The 22,853-nt window shown below is 35.4% G+C and overlaps 1 protein-coding gene across 3 annotated transcripts in view; it reads left to right on the forward strand.

Moving 5' to 3' along the window:
- LOC150093718 (alanine aminotransferase 1-like) overlaps positions 1-22,853 on the forward strand; it is a 193,286-nt gene that overhangs the window by 43,756 nt on the left and 126,677 nt on the right. For all 3 annotated transcript variants that reach the window (XM_090413040.1, XM_090413043.1, XM_090413042.1), the window contains exon 4: positions 13,631-13,739. In XM_090413040.1, the coding sequence (XP_090269166.1) occupies positions 13,631-13,739 (109 nt within the window). The remainder of the gene's footprint in view (positions 1-13,630; positions 13,740-22,853) is intronic.

Here is a 22,853-nt window from a genome sequence, read left to right on the forward strand (position 1 = left end):
CTGGTCAGTTCTCCTCATTCCTTTAAAGGCTATGTAGTGATTTCCTCTCAGTTATACATCTTTGACCCTTAAGCACCCCTGTATTATTTTTATTAGAATCTAAAAACAAATTAGACTAATTAGCCAATACCATAATCATATTAAAAATGAAGATGTTAGAAAGGAACTCAGTATTGTTAATATTTGATATTTAAGAAGTCTAAGTTGATTTGGTTTTAAACAAATTAGGTGTTTAAAAAAATAGAATGGAAAAAAATTAAAGGAAGACCATGAATAGATACGTTTCATACGCCTTAGAAAAAAGAGCAAGGGCTAATCATATATGAGATCAGATATATGATATGATATGATATCACAATTGGGCAAAAACTGTTTATAAAAATTCTTAATTAAATTGGAAAAGCATAGTATCAGGTGCATCTTTTGAGGATATATATTACATTTGGTGAAAAACCTCTAAGCACTGTTCCAACTGATATTGCTTGGAATTTTTTTTCATGGTGTCTTCAGTATTGAGTAATTTGTTAACTGAGATTTGTTTTTATTCACATACCAGCCACTGAATATCTTTTATTTAATAGATTTTCTTCCATATTTCTTCCATATAAATGCTTCGATCAATTGCTGCACACAGGAAGTTCTGTGTGTCCATGCAATCTCGTTCTTGACAGACTATCTTAGGATGGGCTTCTTCTTGTCTGGGTTGCTATATAGGAGAGCGATTAATTATTTTTCATGTTATTCTTAGATTATAGCCATTTAGTAAGGCCATTTCTTTGATAGTTTCCAGTTCTTGTTTTAGAGAGCACACAAGATTTGTTCTTCTGAACAAATCTTGTGTGCTCTTGATACTAGGGATTTCATGATGGCATATTTTTGAGACATGAATGGTGGGTTGATACATTGTGGATATAACAACTTGTAAAAGTTGGTTTTCAGTAGACATAAGTAGAAATGGATTCATCTTGCTTATGCCCGATGTATACATCTAGAAAGGAAATACCTTTTGATGATGCAATTTCTTGTGTGAACTTAATATGAGGATGTAGGTGTTGATGTTTTGTAGAAATGAGCGGAGTACTGGTTCTGTATGGCTCCAAACTGCCAGGAAGTCATCAATATATCACAGCCAAATTGTTGGTTTTGAGTCAAGAGAGAGAAAATTCTTTCTTCTAGGTGTTCAAGATAAAAGTTGGCTAGGTTAGGTGATAGGAGTGAGCCAATTACAGTTCCTTTATTTTCTTTATATATTTTATCTTTCCACATGAAGTTAACAGATGTAATTATAAATTTGAATAAGTTCACTATGTCCAGTGGAAATTTTTGAGCTAGAAATTCTGTTGTGTCTTTGTGAGGAATATTTGTGAAGAGAGAGAGAGAATGTCAAAGCATACCAACATGTCTGTATCTGCCAGTTTAGTGTCTTTTATTCTTGCAAGAAAATCTGTGTAATTTTTTATCAAAGAAGCTGAGTGCCCAGTGAGGGTGGGGTGGGGGGCAGAGAAGGTTAGACTGAAATTTCTAGATTTTATGATGGTGAATGAAAAACTCTCGGTCTAACAATGAAAAAATGAATTTATAATTTCAAAATTATTTTTATTTTTCAACATAATCTCCCTTAAGACTAATACATTTATTCCAGCGTTGCTCCAGTGCCATTATCCTGTCCCTGTAGTGGTTCTCAGTAGGATCTGCAAAATACCCCTCTACAGCTGCAATCACCTCTTGATTTGAGGAAAAATGCTGACCAGCGAAGAGAAATTCATTGTCCATGAAGAGACCTTCACAAGCCCATAGTGGGATTGAAACCCAGTCTTTCTGCTAAGAGAACAGGTACACTGTCCATTCAGCCAACTAGACCAGGAAAGATACAGCAATGATAAATATTGAGATTGACAATATGGAGGAAATAAGTTCAATGCAAGCCCCACATTGAACTTGTTTGCTTCAACGAATGTTAGAGTACACATGGCAAGATCCAAAATTTTGGGAAGAGATAGAAGTCAGAGGGAGCCAAATCTGGGGAATAGGACAAATGTTCCAACAATATTCATAATGCAGATCCCTTAATTTTCCCACTGCCGAAACACTTTTGTTGGCAGGTGCCCTGATGAAAGATGATTTTTTTTTCTTCTGCAAACACCAGGTCTTTTCTCACAAATTTTTTCATCGAATCTGGTTACAAGAATCAGAATGATATTTCCTGGTTATTGTTTTACCCTTTTCAAGATAAGTAATAAACAGAATGCCTTTAGAATCCCAAAACACAGATGCCATAATCTTTCCTGCTAATGGACCGAACTTTGAAAAACTTTGTCTTCCTTGACGCTGAACAACCGGCTTCTGTCCACTGTTTTGACTGCTATTTGCAATGGTGATTCCAAGTCTCATCTGTAGTAATAAATTAACAAAATCAGTTTTATTCTTGTTAAAATACTCCAAGAACTGTTCAGAGATTTTCATGCGAGTGCGTTTTTGATCTGCTGTGAGCAAGTGCGACAATCATCTGCCACAAAGCTTTTTCGTTTGCAATTTTTCATGCAAAATATATCCACATGTTCTTTTGAAATGCCTCTCTTCTTCTTCTGCACTAGTCCCAATTAAGTAGGGCCGCTGTTTGTAATAAGTCTCCTGCACTAGTCCTCGAGTCTTCCTCCACCATCTCCCTCCATCTCTTCTTTGCCGTCCACACTTCCTCCTCCCCTGCACATTCATTTGCATGACCTTTCTTCCCACATACTTTTCCCCCTCCTCATCACACGACTAGACCATCTCAACCTTGCCTCCTGTATCTTTGCTCCTAAGTTCGTAACTTTCACCATTCCCCTTAAATAGTCATTTCTCAGACGATCCTTTCTGGTCACACCGCACATCTACCTAAGCATTCTCATCTCCACTACCTCCATTCTGCTGATGTTATTTTTCCTCAGCAGAAACGTCATAGCTGGTCTTACCACTGTCCTGTCGATTTTGCCTTTTAGATTGATTGGCACCCTCTTATCACATAGCACTCCAGCCATCTCTCGCCAGTTCCTCCATCCTGCTTTTATCCTGCATCCCACTTCCTTCTCAGCCTTACCATCCTCTTTCATTGTTGAACCTAAGTATCTAAAGTCACTGACCTTCTGATGACATTTCCTTCCAGCTCCAGATCTGTCTCCTGGCTGCCATCCGCTTTGCAACACACATGCTCTGTCTTACTCCTGCTCAGTCTCATACCTCTCTCTCTCTCTTCCAGTACTTTCCTCCAACTTTCCGGTTTAGCTGCCACTTCTCTTGATTCTGCACACAGCACAATGTCATCTGCATACAACATAGTCCAAGGTACATCTTCTCTCACCTCCTCCTCCATCATCACCTCCATCACAATATTAAACAGGAACGGACATAATGCTGACCCGTGATGCAAGCCAACTGTCACTGGACAGTTGGCTTGCAACGTAACCCAAAGATAGCATTTGTCATTGATCGACCAGGCATGAAGCCAAATTGCTCTTTTGCAATCTCTACCTCCTTCCTCAGTCTTCCATCAAGAACCCTCTCTAGGATTTTCATTGTGTATGACATTAACTTTATTCCTCTGTAATTCTTAGTCTTGTGCATCCCCTTTACTTTTGTAGATTGGGACAAGAGTACTTTCCCTCCATTCCTCGGGTATATTTTCCTGTTGACAAACTTTTATTAACAGGTCCCATAGCAGGTCAGTTCCCTCTTCCCCCAGTGCCTTCCATGCCTCCACCAGGATCCTGTTGGGGTCCACAGATTTTCTATTCTTCATCCTCTTTATGGCCTCATTCACTTCCACTCTACTAATGTTCTGATAAGGCTCCCCATCTTCTCTATGAGTCCATGCATTTTCTTCATTCAAAAGCCCTTCAAAGTATATTCTCCATCTGGTTCTTATATCCACATCTCTCCTTAATACCCTTCCTCCAGAGTCTTTGATCTGCCTCACATGTACGATGTCCTTTGATGCCTTATTTCTACATTTTGCCAATCGATAAATCTTTCTCTGTTCTTCCTTTGTTTCTATTTGATCATAAATGCCATGGCCTTCACCTGTGCAACAATTCTCTTGGCTTCTCGCTTTTTCTCTCTGTTCTCTTCCACTCAACAATTTCATGCACTTTGACTCGCCGGTCATCTAATACGATGTTGTGCATTTTGTCAATGATTTCTGGTGGTGGTACACTTTATTTACATCCTTCAAATGGATCATCTTCAAGCCTGGTACTGCCACGTTTATACTCAGTAGCCCATTTCTTAATTGTTGAAAACGAAGGAGAAGAGTGCCTAAACCTTTATGAACTTTGAATGAATTTCTTTTGGCTTCAAACCTTCTTTTAAAAAGAATTTTATAACCACAGAATACTCAATTTTATCCATTTCAAGGGATACTGTCACACTTTTGCTTTAGACAGCTGTATAAAACAAACTATTTGATAGAATGACTTGCAATTTCACATGGATGCTTATGACAGAGGTACCAACTTAGAAAAAAAAATCATGCCAATAGTGTTGCCATCTGTGGTCAAGGCCGAGAACTTTTCAGTCCACCCTTGTATATGTGGGACTGCTTATAGAATCTGCAATAGGTCTAAGTGTATAGTTGCTTTATGTAATTTTGGTGAGATATATATGTATTCTAGGGGATCTTTCATGGTATATTCTGAGTTTTTGATGGTTTCCTTGAACTACGAATGTCCTTTTATCCAATAACTTGTTGACTTTTGGTAGGATCAATATTAAGCTGGGAGCATGTATGTAGTCATGGAGAAGTAATTTCATTTTTCAATAGTACAGTTTGGCATCTAAGAGTACAATGGTATTCTCCTTATCAGCTTTTGTGATAACCATTATTATTTCATTTATAGGACTTCAGAGCTTTTAAATCTAATGGCATGATATTCAGCTCTGCTGTTTTTGCATCATAGATCACCTCGACTACTTCAAAACATTGTCTGTTAGCTTTATTACTATAGTTATTCTATAGTAATGGATGCTACACTTCATTCTTTAGTTATGGATATTCCACAGCTCTCATACAAGAAAAAAAATATATATATACATCTTTTTATGTATTGGCAGAAATAAATTTGCATCTTGTTGTTTTTGTTATTGTTATTCATAGTTTCACCAGCTGACTCGAGTCCATTTGGAGTAGCATTGTCATGAATTTCACAAATTATCCAAATTCCTATTTATATTAGACTTGGTATAACACTACTACTGCACAGGTTTCATGTCAGCTTTATGTCAATGAGGGGAAGAAAACAAGAGTACCTGGTGAAAATCATCCAAATAATTTGCAACTGACTTACTGATTACTTGGTATAGAGGAAGCACAGGTGAATGATATACTGAGTAATCACTACTGTGGCCAAACCAATGTATTTACCTATCTTCATATAGGTTTGTATAATTCAGGCTTACAGCTTATCTTATTCCTCTCCTCCATTTTCTAACTTCCCTTTATTTTTTTATTTTTATGAACATGCACATACAAAATAGTAAGCTAACATGGTTCATAGAGTAAGTTACATATTATTGCATTCAAATTCTTGATATTAAATTTCAAAGGATACTGTGATAGTACTACATGAAGAGATTACATTATTAATAACTTTCTATTTACAGTTTTCCTCCAGATTAGTCTGTTATCTGTCAGGATAACAGACTAATCTAGTATTGTCAGATATTATATTTCAGTCTTCGAGGACACTTCTAACTGCATCATTCACCTACATCTTATTTTACTTTGGATCTCTTTTCACCTATACAGGCATTAATATCTGTTTATGTTAATATTTCCTCTCTCTCTCTCTCTCATTCTATTTAAGTGACCACACCACCTAAGATTACATTTCTAAAAACTAACAGCGTCCAATTATTTCCTAATATCCTCATTTTTAACATTATATCATCTCATCTCTGTAATCTCTAGTCTTTGATTAGTTGATTCTCCACAAAACTAGCTTTGCTTATTCTGCTGTCTGTTTCCATATTTAATTTGACATCTTCACTAAAAATTGTGCCTAAAGAGCAGAAATGTTTTGCTTGTTCTGTAGGTTTCCCCCCATTGAAGGGATGCAGTTTATTTTCTCAGTGATCAGCATTCATATTTACAAATTTAGGGACACAAAACACACATATTGAAATGATTATTTTACTTATTATTAATAAAATAACACTTGACATTTTGACCCCTGTATTGAGGTCATCATCAGAAAGATACGTGTGTATAGGAAACCAAGCTACATGCTCTTGCACTCTATAATGGTAAATTAAATCTATGCTGTTAATTGATCTTTTTCTTAGTCTGACCTCTAGTGATAAAAAAAAAAAATAAAAAATTAATAAATAAAATAAATAAAAAACTACAATAAACTCTGCTAAAGTCCTCCTGTACTAAGATTCTTCTGGATTTGTACAGTTTAGATTGTTATACTAAGATTTTCTTCTTGACTTGTACATTTCAAGTTGCTATTGAATGTTAATGGGAAAAAAACAAAAAAAAACCACCAAGTCTTCTTGTATTGAGATTTTTCTTTGACTTGTTCTGATTGCTATAAAGGTTGCAAATGGGTCCTCCACATTCTTGGAATGGTTAGACCATCATTTTTGTTCAGATTTGGATTATGTTTGAGCATTTCACATGCTTCTTTAAATTTCCTCTCGAACCAGGTTTTGATGTGGTGTAGGGACTTGGTACCTTTCCAATCAATTCTGTGGTATGTTTGGAGTGCATCGTCAGAAAGGCTGGTTTTTCCAAAATGGAGGTATTTAATGTGTCGTATGTGTTCGTCCTTCCTAATTGGGAGGGTTTGCCCTATTTCCCCTATGTATGGTAAGTTACATGTACATTGTATTTTGTAAACCCCTGGGTGGGCTAGGTGTGGAAAAGGATCTTTGGAAGAACTGAGTAGGTATCTTATTTTTGTCAGGAATTTAAAGGTGGTTTTGATGTTGTATTTGTGTGGTGTTCTATTTTTTCAGAAATGCCTCTAACATAAGGTATGGCAATAACATTCTTGAAATCTTTTTTGTTTTTAGTGGTACCTCTGTGGAGGATCTTGTGAATAGTTTTTTTACTGTATCCATTTTATAAATGTATGGTTGATGATCTTGTATTCCTGGTTTAGAGCTTGTTTATTTGAACAAATAGTTTGAGCTCTGTGTTTAAGAGTGCTTACGAACCCTAGTTTTTGTGTTGGGTGGTGATAAGAATTTTTGTGTATGCACTGGCTGTATGTGTAGGTTGTAGGTTTGCAGTAGACTGAGAAGGAGAGACAGCCTGAGGGAAGACATGTGTCTAGGAACGGAAGAGAGTTGTTTTTTTCTATTTCAATGGTGAATTGGATACGTTTGTGTTGTTTGTTCAGGTGGCTAAGGAATGTATTTAGTGCTTCATGGCCGTGGGGCCAAATGGTGAAAATATCGTTGATGCATCCGAGCCAAATTTTGGGCTTTAGGCACGCTGGCTCTAGAGCTCGTTGCTCATAGTCCTCCATATAAAAGTTAGCTATTGGAGGGGGGGGGGGGGAATGGTGAGCCCATGGCTGTACCCTCTTTTTGAAGGTAAAAATTCTTTTGCCACACATAATATCTGGAGCGGAGTACGTGGGCAAAGAGGGCCATGATGTCATGTGGAAATATGTTCTGTAGGAGCAAGATAGTATCATTGATCGGGACATTGGTGAAAAGGGAAGTTATGTCAAAGCTGACTAATAAATCTTGGTTGTTGAGTGTAATATTTTTTTATGTAGGAAGGGGAATGACCTCTTTTTGGTTTAGTTAAGGAATCTTGAAGACTTGTACTGGATTTATTTAGGAATATAATAACATTATCTGCTTAAAGAGCTAAAATTAACATCTCCAATTTTAATAGCTTTTATCTCCTTCCTGCTATTTATCTTCTATATTCTTACAGATACCAATGACTTGTTTTGCTATTTTTAAATGTCGCTTTGATTTCTTACATTTTTCTCTATATTCTCTCAAAGCACTTGCTCATTATTTGCTAGGAACTTTCAGTATGCTTCTTTTCCAGGATGGCTTCTTCATCTTCTTGTGTCCACCACAGGCTTGTGATTTTTTATCCTTGCAAATAACTTCATTACATACCCTATGGCTGAATTAATCAGTATTTCCTTCAGGGTCCAACTGAGTCTCCAACTTTTGATTATTGTTTTCAGATTCTTTGATTTTTTCTTGAATAATATTTGTATATTTGTGTCTATAGTTCACCTCTGAAAGCTGCCCAACTCTGACTCTTTTTAAAACGTTATTATATATATTTCTTTTCAATATGAAATTCATTTTTATCTTGCTTAAAAATAAATAGTGATGAATTCCTATTTCAAATCCCCCATATACTCCTGTTCTGAACCGGCATGAAAATATCACTATCAACAATATCATATGAGGTGTTACCCAAAAGTTTTGGGAATTTGACCATAAAAAAAAAAAATTACTTACCTTAACTCCTAGTTTTCACCATTTTCTTCTCCTTGTAAGTAGTCTCCTTGGACATGTATAAGCAATATACAGTGGTTTCTCCATGATTCCATACTTCCCTGGAAGGCCTCAAGTGTGACCGTGTTAAGTACCTCCAGTGATTCTGCCTGGATCTCCTCAGTTGTGTCAAAACAGAACCCTTTCAGCCAGAATTTCATCTTAGGGAATAGGAAAAAGTTGCATTGGTTGAAGTCAGGTGAATAAGGGGAATGACTTTAATGTTTTTGCAGCCAGGAACCATTGAACAATGAGTCATGGTGGAGAACTCATTTGTTCTACTTGTCTGGATTTTTATGTCAAATGCTCAGTGTGTTTTTGTGTCTTCTCTCTTTGTGAATTTGTACACATCTTTACTATAACATAGTGTTGGAACATAGTAATGACTACTCCATTTCCTGAACAGAAATTCAGTATTTACTTATCATTATTATTAGCTTTGCTCTTTTTTCCCATATTTTCCCTATATATTTCCTTATTTCTAGTATATTCATTTCCTGCTGCACTGTTTAGTTCTCCAAAAAATGACCAACTTCGTTTTTATGTTAGCTGCCTTTTTTAATGAGTCAAAAAATTTCTCAATTTCTTCTTTATCAAAACATTATATAGGCCCATAATCACAAATAAGTTTTTTATCATTATCAATTTCTCTGAAATGTTCTACATCACTTATTTGATACTACTTACCTTTCAAGAAGATTATTCTCATGTTTATTGTGTAGCACTATAGACAATCCTTTTTTTTTAATGATCATTATTGCCTGAATGTGACAAATGAATATAACTTTTTTTTATATTATTATTATTTATTTTTTGTTTTGGTAACACCAGTTACATCGATATGTGTAATTGTCTAATTCTTTTGTCAGTGGCACTGTTTTCCATTGATATGCTTTATATGTAGATGGTGCCCATATTATTTCTGCTAATGTTGAGTTGGAGTTTGTTTCAGTAGCTGACTTTTCACTGTTTTTCCTGGTTCCCTGAAAAACAAACAAACAACAGTGATATTGTTTATGTCAGCAGTACCCTAGCCTGCATGGAAATTTCATCATGTATGTTTTTAAAGCCCCAGTATATATTATTATATATCAATTAATTTTAATGAATGTGTGCCCCCCCCCCTTATCTTTATCATCTACGGATAGAGGGCCAACATCTAATCTTCTGCTTCTGTGATGCATCACTGACGGCTACTCCATAAATTTTGAAATTTAAAATAAAGAAAATGAATGCTTTATATTTGTTTTCATTCTCTTTATTAACTTTTTATCATTCTATGTTAGAGAATGATAGAGATAAAATGAGAATGATAGAGCTGCCAAGGGCAACAAATTTCATCTCCTCATCCTATGTATTCTTTGAACAACTTATAAAACTTAAGTTAAAATTTGTCCACTTATTATAGTATTAGTTATCTGTAATAAATTACAGATAACTAACCATTTCGCATAACTCAGGTTACATTCCCTCCATGTGTTTAATGAATTTTTTTTTGAGTAACTTTGATTATTCTGCTTTATTTTATTATTACTTTTTATTGTCTCTACAGTTTTCTGAGCTTTACTAGTTGTTGTACCACTGTTGTTTCTAAATTCAAATTTCCTATTTACTAATATATGTATAAACAAATAACAAATGTCATTGTTAGCAGAGCTAATCTCAGGTGGTATGGTCACTTAAACAGAATGGGCGAGGAAAGATTAACAAAACAAGTGTTCTCTGCCGGGTTGGCAGGAAAATGATCCAGAGGCCAACCAAGATATAGGTGGATTGATATGGTAAAAAGTACCTTAGATGATAGAAATATAAGATCTGTTAATGTTGGAGTCTTGACAAGTAACAGATTGATTTGGAGGAAAATTGTAGATAGGAAGTTAGTAACGATGTAAATTTTTCATATAGTACTATCATATCCTGTACATCCCTTGAGGATACATGGCAGGAATTTGATGATGACAAATAACAAAATAACATAAACAAATAAACTAATATATACACAGTCATACCCCAACTTACGCGAATCTGGAGTTACGCGGTTTCTTATATGTATGTATTCCCGTCCCACTTCACGCCTCACCACTAGTCGTATCTTTCAGGCGCCGGCCGCATTTGCCAGTGTTGCACATGCTGTGAACAAGCACTGACGTGTTTCGTGCAGTCTCCATTCATACATGATTTTTATAGTCTACAAACCTTGCGATTGTTTAATGTTATGTTCTTGATAAAAATTTTATCACATAAAAAATAATAATGTCGTCCAAAAGAAGCAAGTCCGATTCTTCTACAGCTAGCAAGAAAAGAAAAACATTGACTTTGGAAACAAAACTCAACATTATTAAGGATTTTGAAGGTGGAATGAAAATTTGTGAGCTAGCAAAGAAGTTCGATCTACAGGAATCCACAGTAAGAACAATCATAAAAGAAAGGTTTATAGAATTTGGAGGACATAGATTCTAATGAGGAACGAATTGTAGCCACAAGGCAAGGAATAAAAAAATCATTAGCTTGCTATGAAGAAATTTAGCTTGACAAGAAAAAGACATTATGCCATCAGACGAATCTGTTAGATTTTATGAAACCATCGACATCGAAATAACTTCCTTTTTTTTATGTGCGAAAAACTACTATTATGATTATATTTCTTAAAAAATATAGGTGTTTTTGTAAACCTTTGGTCCCAATTGTATGTTTGTATATATAAATTATATGCAAACTTATACCCCGAGTTACGCGAATTCGACTTACACGTTTTTTGTTGGTCCCACCTACCGCGTAACTTCGGGGTTTTACTGTGTGTGTGTGTGTATATATATATATATATATATATATATATATATAAACAAATACAGTGGTGCCTCATACTTCGAACGTTCCAGAGTTCAAATGCTTGAGAATGCAAGAAATTTGATTCGCAGTTCGAACGGTGTTTCTAAGTTTGAACTATAGTCCAGGAACTCAGAGTCATATAGTAGTAGACAGTTTCGGCCTGCCATTGGGTATGCTTCTCCCCCACTAATTTCCTTCACTCACTTCCCCGTGCCTGCGCAGTGTGTGTCTGTCTGTCTCAGTGCGTTGTCCCTTACTTCACACAGCCTAGTCATTGTCCAATACGTTTGTGTAGAGAATTTTTAACTGTTTTCAGAATTTTTTTTATTGTCCATGGTCCAAGAATGTAGAAAGAACAAAACTTAAAAGAAAAGTTGTAGTATAGACAATTGAGATGGAAAAAAAATTATCATGAAACACGAAAGTGATACACGTTTGACGGATCTGACAACGATGTTTAAAATGTCAAAGTCAACGATAAGTAGCATTCTTAAGAATAAGGAAGCAATAAAAGCAGCAAAAGTGGCTAAAGGTGTGACAACATTGACCTCCAGGAGATCACATATTATTGAAGAGATGGGAAAAACTCCTTTTAGTGTGGATAAATGAGAAGCGTTACGTGGTGACGTTATTACTGAGAGAATTATATGTGAGAAAGCCAAACATCTGCATAGTGAACTTAAGAAACGCACACCTGAGACCAGTACTGAAAATGGGGAGTTTATAGAAGTAGAGGCTGGTTCGATAAATTCAAAAAATGAACTGGGATCCATAGTGTTGTCATGCATGGAGAGGCTGTGAGTGCTGATGTAGAAGATGCAGACAAATTTGTAAAAACCTGTAAGGAGTACTTTGATAGTGAGGGATTTGTATCTCAACAGGTTTTTAATTGCGATGAAACAGGTCTTTTTTGGAAAAAAATGTTCAATTATGGATTGTATTGATCAGGTTCGATTATCGTTATCTGAATTGAGACAAGAAACTATGAATGCATGCTGGAAAGCTATTTGGCCTGCATGTGTTAAAGAGAATGCTCCTGTTCCCTTCAATCATACTGCAGAATTCCCCAATATAATAAATTTGGCATGTGAAATTGGCAGAGAAGGATTCGATGATTTTATGTTGGCAGATATCGAAGAATTGTTAATTGATAAACCTCTTAGCAAAGACGAAATAGTTGAGATTGTTTCTGAGACTTCTGAAAGTGAAGAAGTTAATGATAATGATCAAGATAATCCTACTTTTGCCTAATTTAAAGAAGGTCTTATGGCCAGTAATTTAGGCAATTATTTTGCACAACATGATCCAAATGAAGAATGTGCTGGGAAGTTTTCACGTGAGCTTAAGTTGTTAATGTCTTTATACAGAGAATTATATTGCGACTTATCCGAAGCATCAGCACAGCGATTAATAACTGAGTTCATGCCTAAAACTACTGAAACAACCACTGGTACTTTTGTTCAAGACATGACAAGAAGAATTCCACAAGTTGAGGCGGAAGTCGATGACGATAATACCATATCTTGTAGTTCTAGTGATATTACAGTCTCACGAAAACGAAAGCTTTCACGTTTATTGTCAGAAACTGATAGTGAATAACATAATTTTTTTATAGAATCCTTAGTAAACAACTGAAATGAATGTTTTTTTTAAAGTTATTAACATTCATTATATGCATGTGTGTTCTCCATGAAATGTAAATAAAAATCTTATGATCCTAATGAATTTAATGTTTGTTTTTTTCCATTATTTTGCTTGTATTTCAGGTTTGGAACCAATCTTCACTTTTTCTGTGGAGTCAGTAGTTCTTTTTAGGCGAATTCTATTTACATGTCATTTTTAGGAATGTATCTATCACGTAAAAAGAGGTTTAGGTGTACTTGCTTGTACTATGTTGAAAGCATAAAGACATAAACTATAGATGACTATAATAAATTAATGTTTGCTCTCTATGTATTGAATATATCTACTCTCACTATGAATGAACTGTAAAGCTAAAAATATCTGCTCTTACTACAGCAAACTTTAAGGGACTGTTTATATATATATATATATATATATATATATATATATATATATATATATATATATATATATATATATATAGTGATTTTGTTATTATTATAGCAGAGCTTTGGTTTTATTATAACATGTCTATGGCTTTGTCAAGACTTTTGTAGTAGGTTGTAAGAATGAGTGAGTGACATAAATCTCATTGTCAGTACTAGAAATCCAGACATCTGTGAAAAATATCTACAAGAATACATTTCATTTATTTTTTTCATAGGTCCTTGCACTTGCTCTTTATCCAGGATTATTTAGTGATGATAGTTTTCCTTCTGATGCAAAACAGAGAGCTGCAGCTATTTTGGCAGGATGTAAAAACCGTAGTATAGGTAATATATTGTTTCTGTTATTTTTATGCATTTTATTTTAACCATTGTGTGTTTTCATGTATAGTGGAGATATCATTATTTATTCTACAATAATATCTTTGCATGTATATCTCAAATATTACCTAGCAGAAGCCATCCTGCATATTTGAGTACATCTCAAATATGCCTCCAAATAGTCTTAAAGCATATTCTTCTTCATTACTACAGGTCTGCATACAGAGTTATATTTTTATTCATTTGTAATTTCTTTTTTTAACTTTTTTTTTTTTCTGATTCATCTGAATATTTATTGAGGATATCTACTATGGAGTCACTTAAAGATCAAAGTCACATAACTGGCAGAAGACCTCCACTTAGCCGCTAAGGAATGTGGAGAACTGAATAGGGCTTCTGACCTAATGTTCAATCACCTTCAGTGGGATGCCCCATTAGTAGGTATCCATTTGATTTATTGTGCAAACCAAGTGAGGGCTTGCAAACTTAAACCAGAGACAAACATAATGGTATGACATGATGAAATTTCATGCTGGCTAGGGCATCACCATGCTAAACAGGTCCTTACTGGGAATTAAGGACAAACAGTAAACAATTTAGCTACTGGAGCAAACTCATTTTCAGCAGAATTGAAGATAAGCACTAGCATAAGAAGTATCAACGAAAATAAGTCTCTGTAGTCATTTAGTTAGCATCGGTATGTTGGGTAAACAAGCTGAGCAGAAAAGATGTTGACATTGTATGGAAACTCACAAGACACTATCTGACAAAAGCAATGTATGACTGCATACCAAGCATTAAGCGAGTAAATTGAGTAGGAGTGAAATGGATGAACATTGAAATCAAACAAGCTGTGCTGGAAAAGAAATATTATGAAGGAGGTGTATATTTTAATGTCTGCTGTGCATCGTAAAATTTTAATATTCTATTATCAACTTTATATTTCTATCAACCACGCCTTTTATTCCTTTCTTGATAATCTTCTTTATGTCTGTACTGCTAGTGAATGACCTTTGTTATTAGTCTATCCCGATAAACAGGTTACCAGCTCTCAAACTATGCAATTTAGAAAAATTTATTTGTTTAATTACTGCATCATTCTAAATTATATATATATAGCTTGAAAATTTAAGTTTGGAACATATAGATCAAATTTAACATATGCAATCCTTTATAGCTAGTTGTGGCAGTTCAACAGGCTCGTAGGTTTGCTAATTTTTTGGAGACAGTGCATTGGCAGATAGATCAGGCAAGATAGTTATACAAACAAAACATTTTATTTTAACCTATTAACCTATTAAAAGTCAGGCCCAAGTGGAGATACCAAGACAGAAGCATTAGCAAGGTCATCTCCTCCTATAGGAGCTGGCAAATAAATTATTTGCCAGCTCCTATAACGGTGTGCCACCTTTTTATTAAATTACTCTGGATTTAGAGAAAGATGTTGAAAGTTTATTTTTCACTTGGTTAGACTATAATAAATTTAGTTTAATCCTTTATCCAAGTGTGTGCAAACCAAGTTTGCGTCTGAAAGTATCTTCAGGACTGGGGTAAAGTGGTACAACACTGGGCAACTCCTTGCAAAGGTGGAGCAAGATACCAACACTCCTATCTCAGTATCTCCCATAATGCAAAACACATCTCCTTGCAGATATGTATAATGTTATGCATTAAGGGAAGGGTCACTACCCAGACTAGTTTCGACCTTTATTGAGGTCTCTTCAGTGGGAGCAAGGCCCAAGTGAAGATACCAAGGCAGAAGCATTAGCAAGGTCATCTCCTCCTATAGGAGCTGCCAAACGGTGTGCCACCTTTTTATTAAATTACTCTGGATTTAGAGAAAGACGTTGAAAGTTTATTTTTCACTTGGTTAGACTTGGACCTGGCTCCCACTGAAGAGACCTCAATAAAGGTCGAAACTAGTCTGGGTAGTGACCCTTCCCTTAATGCATAACATTATACATATCTGCAAGGAGATGTGTTTTGCATTATGGGAGATACTGAGATAAGAGTGTTGGTAGCTTGCTCCACCTTTGCAAGGAATTGCCCGGTGTTGTACCACTTTACCCCAGTCCTGAAGATACTTTCAGACGCAAACTTGGTTTGCACACACTTGGATAAAGGATTAAACTAAATTTATTATAGTCTAACCAAGTGAAAAATAAATTTTCAACATCTTTCTCTAAATCCAGAGTAATTTAATAAAAAGATGGCACACTGTTTGGCAGCTCCTATAGGAGGAGATGACCTTGCTAATGCTTCTGCCTTGGTATATCCACTTGGGTCTGGCTCCCACTGAGGAGACCTCAATAAAGGTCGAAACTAGTCTGGGTAGTGAACCTTCCCTTAATGCATAACATTATGCTTATCTGCAAGGAGACGTGTTTTGCATTATGGGAGATACTGAGATAGGAGTGTTGGTAGCTTGCTCCACCTTTGCAAGGAGTTGCCCGGTGTTGTACCACTTTACCCCAGTCCTGAAGATACTTTCAGGTGCAAACTTGGTTTGCACACACTTGGATAAAGGATTAAATTAATTTATTATAACTCTCTAAAGCCTATTACATTCAAAGTAGGCAAAATATGAACACAACACTTAGTTAACCCTGTCACGATACTTAGTTATCTAAATTGGACATGTAGCTGCTTCTTATGTTAAACTTAGCTAAACATCGTTCATTACATAGGTTAACATTCGTCTTCCCTTTCATTACCACAACTTATTAACTAACTAATTACTATCAATTTCCAGTAAGCACACATACAAATCACAGTTGTAAGCCTTTAAGACATTAACAAAGTAGTGCTTACTTACATTTACTTTTACAAACGCAGCTCAATCGACTTGGACAAACCTCAGCTAGTTTAGCTTGACGTTGCATCTTCTTTCTGGGTACTGGCTGTTGCCTGGACAATCCTGGCAGTTCTGCTGTAGAAGTTCTCCGGGAAAGCTTAGGCCTCTCCTCTTCACCCCTGCACCTGGGGTCACTTGCCTGGAGCCAAAATCTGAAGGGGGGGGGGGGAAGAAACCCGAGAGCCTGGAACCCTTTTATATCATTGCTAATTCTTTGTTCTTCTGATGTAGTTTCCAGGATTACCCGTGAGCATGATGACGTCACTTCGACTCCCTCCGCTCTTGGGGGCATATTTTTATATTCATATGATCTTGTGAACTTTTGTTTTTGCTTCGTCATTGCTATAATCTGGGCTAATCCCTTACTTTTTGTTTTACATATACTTCAATATACATTAATTTATGCATTTTAACAGTAGAAGTATAATATTCATTTTAATACGTTATAATTTCTACTTTCTATATGTTCGGAAACCTCTGTAAAATCGATCTTGGAAATTTAATAAAAAAATTTATCGTGAGAGATTTTACAGAGGTACAAGACAGTTAGTGGTGATCGGATCCATGAAGAGTATAAAGTGCAGGCTAGAATGGTGACAAGCATGGTAAAGAAAGAAAGGTGCAGTATGAGAGGAGATTGGCTGGTCAGGCCAAGGTTAATTCAAGGGAAGTTTTCCACTACATGGCAAGCAAGAGGAAGAATAATTATGGCAGATAACATTGGATAGCCATAGGAAAAGGATATAGTGGAATTATTGAACAAACACTTTATCAGCATGTATCATACTGATGTAAATGATGCTGTGCAATAAATAGAAGACAGGCAAGTATTAGGAGAATGGGAAGTGGAATAAACAGAGGTTGGTTGGGTTAGATGTGATAAGGCTGTGGGAATGAATGACATATCGTATTCTTAAGGAAAGTGCACCACAGTTGGCTATGCCCTTGACTTGGTTATTTAATGAAAGTCTCGCAGTTGGAAGGGTTCCTAAGGAGTGGAAAGAAGACAAAATAGTACCACTCCACAAGCATGGTTCTATGACAGAAGTCTCCAACTATAGGTCAGTCTGTATAACTGCGGTTGTGGTCAAGGTATTGGAGAGATTGGCAAGAAATAGCATATAGGATTGGGTTGATGGACATAGCATTCTTTATGATGGTCAGCAAAAGGTAGTTGCTGTTTTAGTAATTTTCTTGCATTTTATGATAAGATGACAAGTGTGTTAGATAAGGGAGAATCATATACAGTGATATTCTTAGACTTTGCAAAAGCATTTGATAGATTACCACATGATAAGTTGGTGTATAAGCTGCAGAGGATGGGAATAGATAGTATATTGGTTGGATCAGAGATTGGCTCTCTGAACGATACCAGCAAGTTGTGTATGATGGAGCAGTGTCTCAAAATAGAAGGATAACCAGTGGCATGCCTCAAGGTTCCATTCTTGGGCCCCTGCTGTTTAAGTTGTTTGTAAATGATATATCATGTGGACTGACTGGGGATCTTCAGTTATTTGCTGATGGTGCAAAGTTGGGAAGAATTATAAGTAGCACTGCTGATGTTCTCTTCAAGAAGATTTGAATAGACTTTTGACTTGGACAAAAGAGTAGGGTTGTAGTTTTAATATCAATAAGTGCAAGGTGTTTAATATCAATAAGTGCATTTTGGAGTGCAGAAATATAAGGCTGTGTACTATATCGATGGTGCTGTACTGCAGGAAGTGGATGAGATTAGAGGTTTTGGAGTGATGGTTGACAGTAGACTGAAGATTAGAAGGCATCAGGAAGATTTTAATAGACTTCTTACTTGGAAAAAAGAGTGGAGTTGTAGTTTTAATATCAGTAAGTGTAAGGTGTGCATTTTTGAGTGTAGAAATATAAGGCTGTGTACTAAATCGTTGGTGCCGTACTGCAGGTAGTGGATGAGCTTAGAGATTTGGGAGTGATGGTTGACAGTAGACTGAAGTTTAGAGGGCATATTGCTAATGTTGCAAAGGCTGCACATCATAGTGCTACTATGATCAGAAGTACCCCAACATGTAGGAATAAGGAAGGACACTGGTCAGGCCACACTTGGACTATTGTGCTCAGATCTGGATACCTGGTTTTCAATGTGATGGGAGACATTGGAGAGGATCCAGAAGCGAGTGACTAAGACAGTATTGGGAGTTTGGAATGCTAGCTATGGAGAGAGGTTGAAGAAATGTGATTGCTGAGTTTGGATAGGAGGAAGAGAGGTGATATGATAGAGACATTGAAGTTAGTGAGAAGATTTATCAGATTAATCCAGAGGGGATTATAAAAAGAATAGAAGGTAAGAGAGGAAGAACCAGAAGTTATCCCTGGAAGTTATGTAAAAGTGTGGTGAACAGGGGTGTGAGGAGTAGATTTTTTACATGGAGAATTGTCGATGGAATGCATTACCAGAATGTGTTGTTATTAATGCAAGGAGTGTTCAAGGTGTTTAAGATTCTATATGATAAATATGTTGTCAGTTGAATGAGTCTGCCAACTCCATAGAGGGTGTAATAATAATAATAAGCATCTTCATAAACTACAACTCTTTCCTGGTGAGATACAAGTTTGTAAATTCTGCTTTTATAAAACGTTTTGTCTTTAGAAGTAATAAACCTAGCATCCTCCTCTTCGATCTGTTTTATTGCGGAACTGTATATTTTGCATGTGATAGTGAGAAGTAGCACCAAAAAGTAGGTGATAATCTACTTAAGTATAAAGAGCTAATAAGCTTCATTTCGGCAATGAAAACATTATTTAAATTAAGGGGATATTAAATCCCACATAGTTTTAAAACCGAATAAGAAACTCAAAGATTGGAATCAGAGAGTTTCTTGCTGAATATACAGTGGTATCTCGCTAATCCGAACCTCTTTAGTTCGAACCCTCCAGTAATCCGAACTGTTTGAAAGAAAAAAAAGTTTTATTATTTTTATTATATTATTATTTTATATGCTATTATTTTGCCTCCAAACTGTACTCTATTGTTGCAACCAATGGATCAGAACATAATACAATCCATTAAATTAAAAGATCGTAAAGACCTGCTTTTAAATATAATTTCCCAAAATTATGACGTTACCACATCAATAAAAAATATAAATTTGAAGGATGTAGCATTTTCAATTGATGTTGCTTGAGAATCCTCAAACCTGAAGCAGTTCGAGTATCATGGAGAAAACTGGCCTTCTAGAATTTACGAAGATAACTACGGTGATACACAAAAAGCAGAAATTCAAAACGTGCATAATTTGGTTAAAAATATAAATCCAAATGTTGATATTTCAGAAACAGATGTTACGGAATGGATTATAGGTAGAACCGAAAGTGAATTCGAAATCAAATCAGATGCTAAAATTATAAATATGATGCTACAGAATGAATTAGCAGATAATGATGACGATAAAGAATTCCAAGAAAAAAAAGTAAAACATGAAGAGGCAGTTGACAGTTTTAATGTGTATAATGGCTAATCAGAATGATATGCCATTCCACAAAGTTTTATTGATAATGCAGCTCCGAGAAGAAGCATTCAAAAAAAAGTTCAGCTTCCAAGAAACGAAAGAAAATCAGTGACTTTTTTTACAGAGAAATTAAAAAAAAAAATTTTGTGTGTTATTTTGTGAGACTTTGTTTTGTGTGTTGTGTACAAGAAAGTGATATTTTTTACGCAAATTAAGTTATATACTGAACTATGCAATTCTATTAAATTAAAATCCTCAATAATAAAGATATATACAAACTGAAGTTTTTACTAAAATAAACTTATATTACTTTTTAAGTTTTACATTACAGTACATGAGCTTTTCTTTTCTTCTATGAGTTACTTCATTTATTTCCAGAATTAAATTGCTGTACCACTAGAATCTGATAATTTTTGTCTTAAACGCCAGTTATTGTTGTCTCTTGGGCGAAAATTCACTAATCCGAACTTTTCGCTAATCCGAATGAGCACGGTTTTTATTAGTTTGGATCCGAGATACTACTGTAGTAAACTATAAAGTATCGGCGACCACTGGCATGAGCAAATGCAAGTGACCCTAGCATGTAGTGCAATACCGGAAGACTGCAATACTGGAAGAAAAAAAAAATGAAGGTGATAATCGCTTGAGAAATGGCAAGAGAACATGGAGGATGAGGGAGTATCTTCCATCCTAAAGCACAAATCTTCTCATGGATATGTTTGCAGTATGAGATTTTGCATTGTCCTGTAAACAGAGCACTTTGCTTTGATTACTAGTCCTGTGCGTTTCTGAAGTAACGCATCCTGCACAATCTAGAGTTGCATCAAATAGATCTCAGCTGTAATTGTTTAGCCTGCAGTGAGAAACTTGTAGTGGACAATATTTGCTCCAGTCCACCACAAAAAAAAAGCATAGTCTTCTGGGGATGAAGTGGTGCCTTTTAAGTGTGCAGCACTGGATTGCTTGGTGACAACCAATGATAAGTTTGCTTCCTGTTAGAGTTCAAGATCCATTTTTCATCATAAGTCAGCAAGTAATCCAAAAAGGCTTGTTTATATGACGTGAAAGAAGTGAAGAACAAATTGATAGCATTTGAAGTTTGTCATCTGATAATCCAATTGACTGACGCATATCTGTGCCTTATGACACACACAAAAAATTGCGCTGTGTTCTCTTCAGTAGAGTTCTCTGCAAGTCATTGCAGAGAACTCTACCGAAAACCTCGCAAACATTTTTTGTTACCTGATATATTCCATAATAATTATGGAATATATCTCCTATTTAAAAGGAGTTTGTTAAACAAAAGGAAATTAATAAAAAAAGTTCCTTTGTTAAAAAAGTCACTTCAGTCCCATAATAATAGTTATCACATTATACTTAATTGCTTTACTTTATCCTTGTGAGAAACCTGACAAATCATATAAATGATAGATTATGATAATTATCATGAACTGACAGAGAATTTTTTTATATCACTTCTGCACAAAAAGAAGCTGTAAACCAATATGTGTATGTCAAGAGAAAAGTAATCTATTGACATTCTTTCTGAAGGCCTGAAAGTTGTAAACTTTGAGGAATACTTCATGTGAAAGGCTCTTCAGGAGTACAGAGGTAAATCGAATGAAATTTGAATGATATTATTAGATTTGGTGGATTAGCAGTTTAACTGTAAATGGATGTTGGACAGCTGTTGCTGCTGTTATTATTATTATCATAGTTTAGCAGACATGGGAGGCATGATGGACACCAGTTCTGTTTGAAAGCAGCACTTGTGGAGATATATATAGAAAAAGAAACAATATGAAAATTGACCTCCTGTGAGAGAGGGGTAATCAAGTTACTGAACCACTCCCTTTTGTTGGTAGCTGGACAGATGAAAAGTAACAACTTGAATGAAAAATAATGTTAAGATTTTTGAGGCTGAGGGTGTGTAATGTGTTTGCTAAGGAATGTGATGTGTTTATGCAGGAAAGACTAGGAGTGATTGTCAATAAGAAGAGAGGTTTGGTCTTGACTATTTAGCTGAGCATTAAAAAAAAGTAAGAGTAGAAGGACTAAGGTATTTTATGTGAGGAGAAAAAAAGATTGTTTCGGAAGCATTGAAATTGACTAGGTTTCACTGCCAGTTTGGTTGGGTGAATGGTTAGGTGTATCTGCTCTCCAGCCAAAAGGTTGTGGGTTTGAATCCTGCCGTGGGCATGGATGTTTGTGATTGTTTCTGAAAATACTAGTGGTGTGATGGTAGTGGGGAGTAGATGACATTGGTGTAGATCAGTGTTTCTCAAACTTCAGATATCTGTGTACCCCCTTCTTAAATTTTCATTATTACCAAGTACCCCCTTATCAAAATAATAATAATAAACATAAAGTATATTTCATTGTAAATGTCTGTTTTATTTGAATTTAGATGTATATGTAAACAAAAACTATGATTTATTTTTAATAGAACAAAATTTATAAAGATACTATAAATTTTTACTTAATTTAAATAATTTATCATCAATGAGAGGGGATACAATATCAACGTTTTCTTGTTGCTTACAGCTACTTGTATTTGCTATATTGCTCTCTTTTGTGTGTTTTATAAATTCAGTCTTTAACCAATGATCCATACTTATGCATTTGAAAGCTAAAAAAAATTTGCTGTATTTACTCGAATATAACTCGCATTTGCATTTTTTTACCAAAATTAAAGCAAAAAAATCGTGGAGCAAGATATATGCAGGGATTTTCGGAAACTAAAGTTTTCAGAAAAAAACTGAAACTGGGTATGATTTACCAAGAAGC

The sequence above is a fragment of the Typopeltis vanoorti genome, chromosome 23, assembly GCF_054136105.1.
Source record: "Typopeltis vanoorti isolate ZY-2024b chromosome 23, IOZ_Tvanoo_1.0, whole genome shotgun sequence".
In the NCBI taxonomy this organism is placed as follows: Eukaryota; Metazoa; Arthropoda; class Arachnida; order Uropygi; family Thelyphonidae; genus Typopeltis; species Typopeltis vanoorti.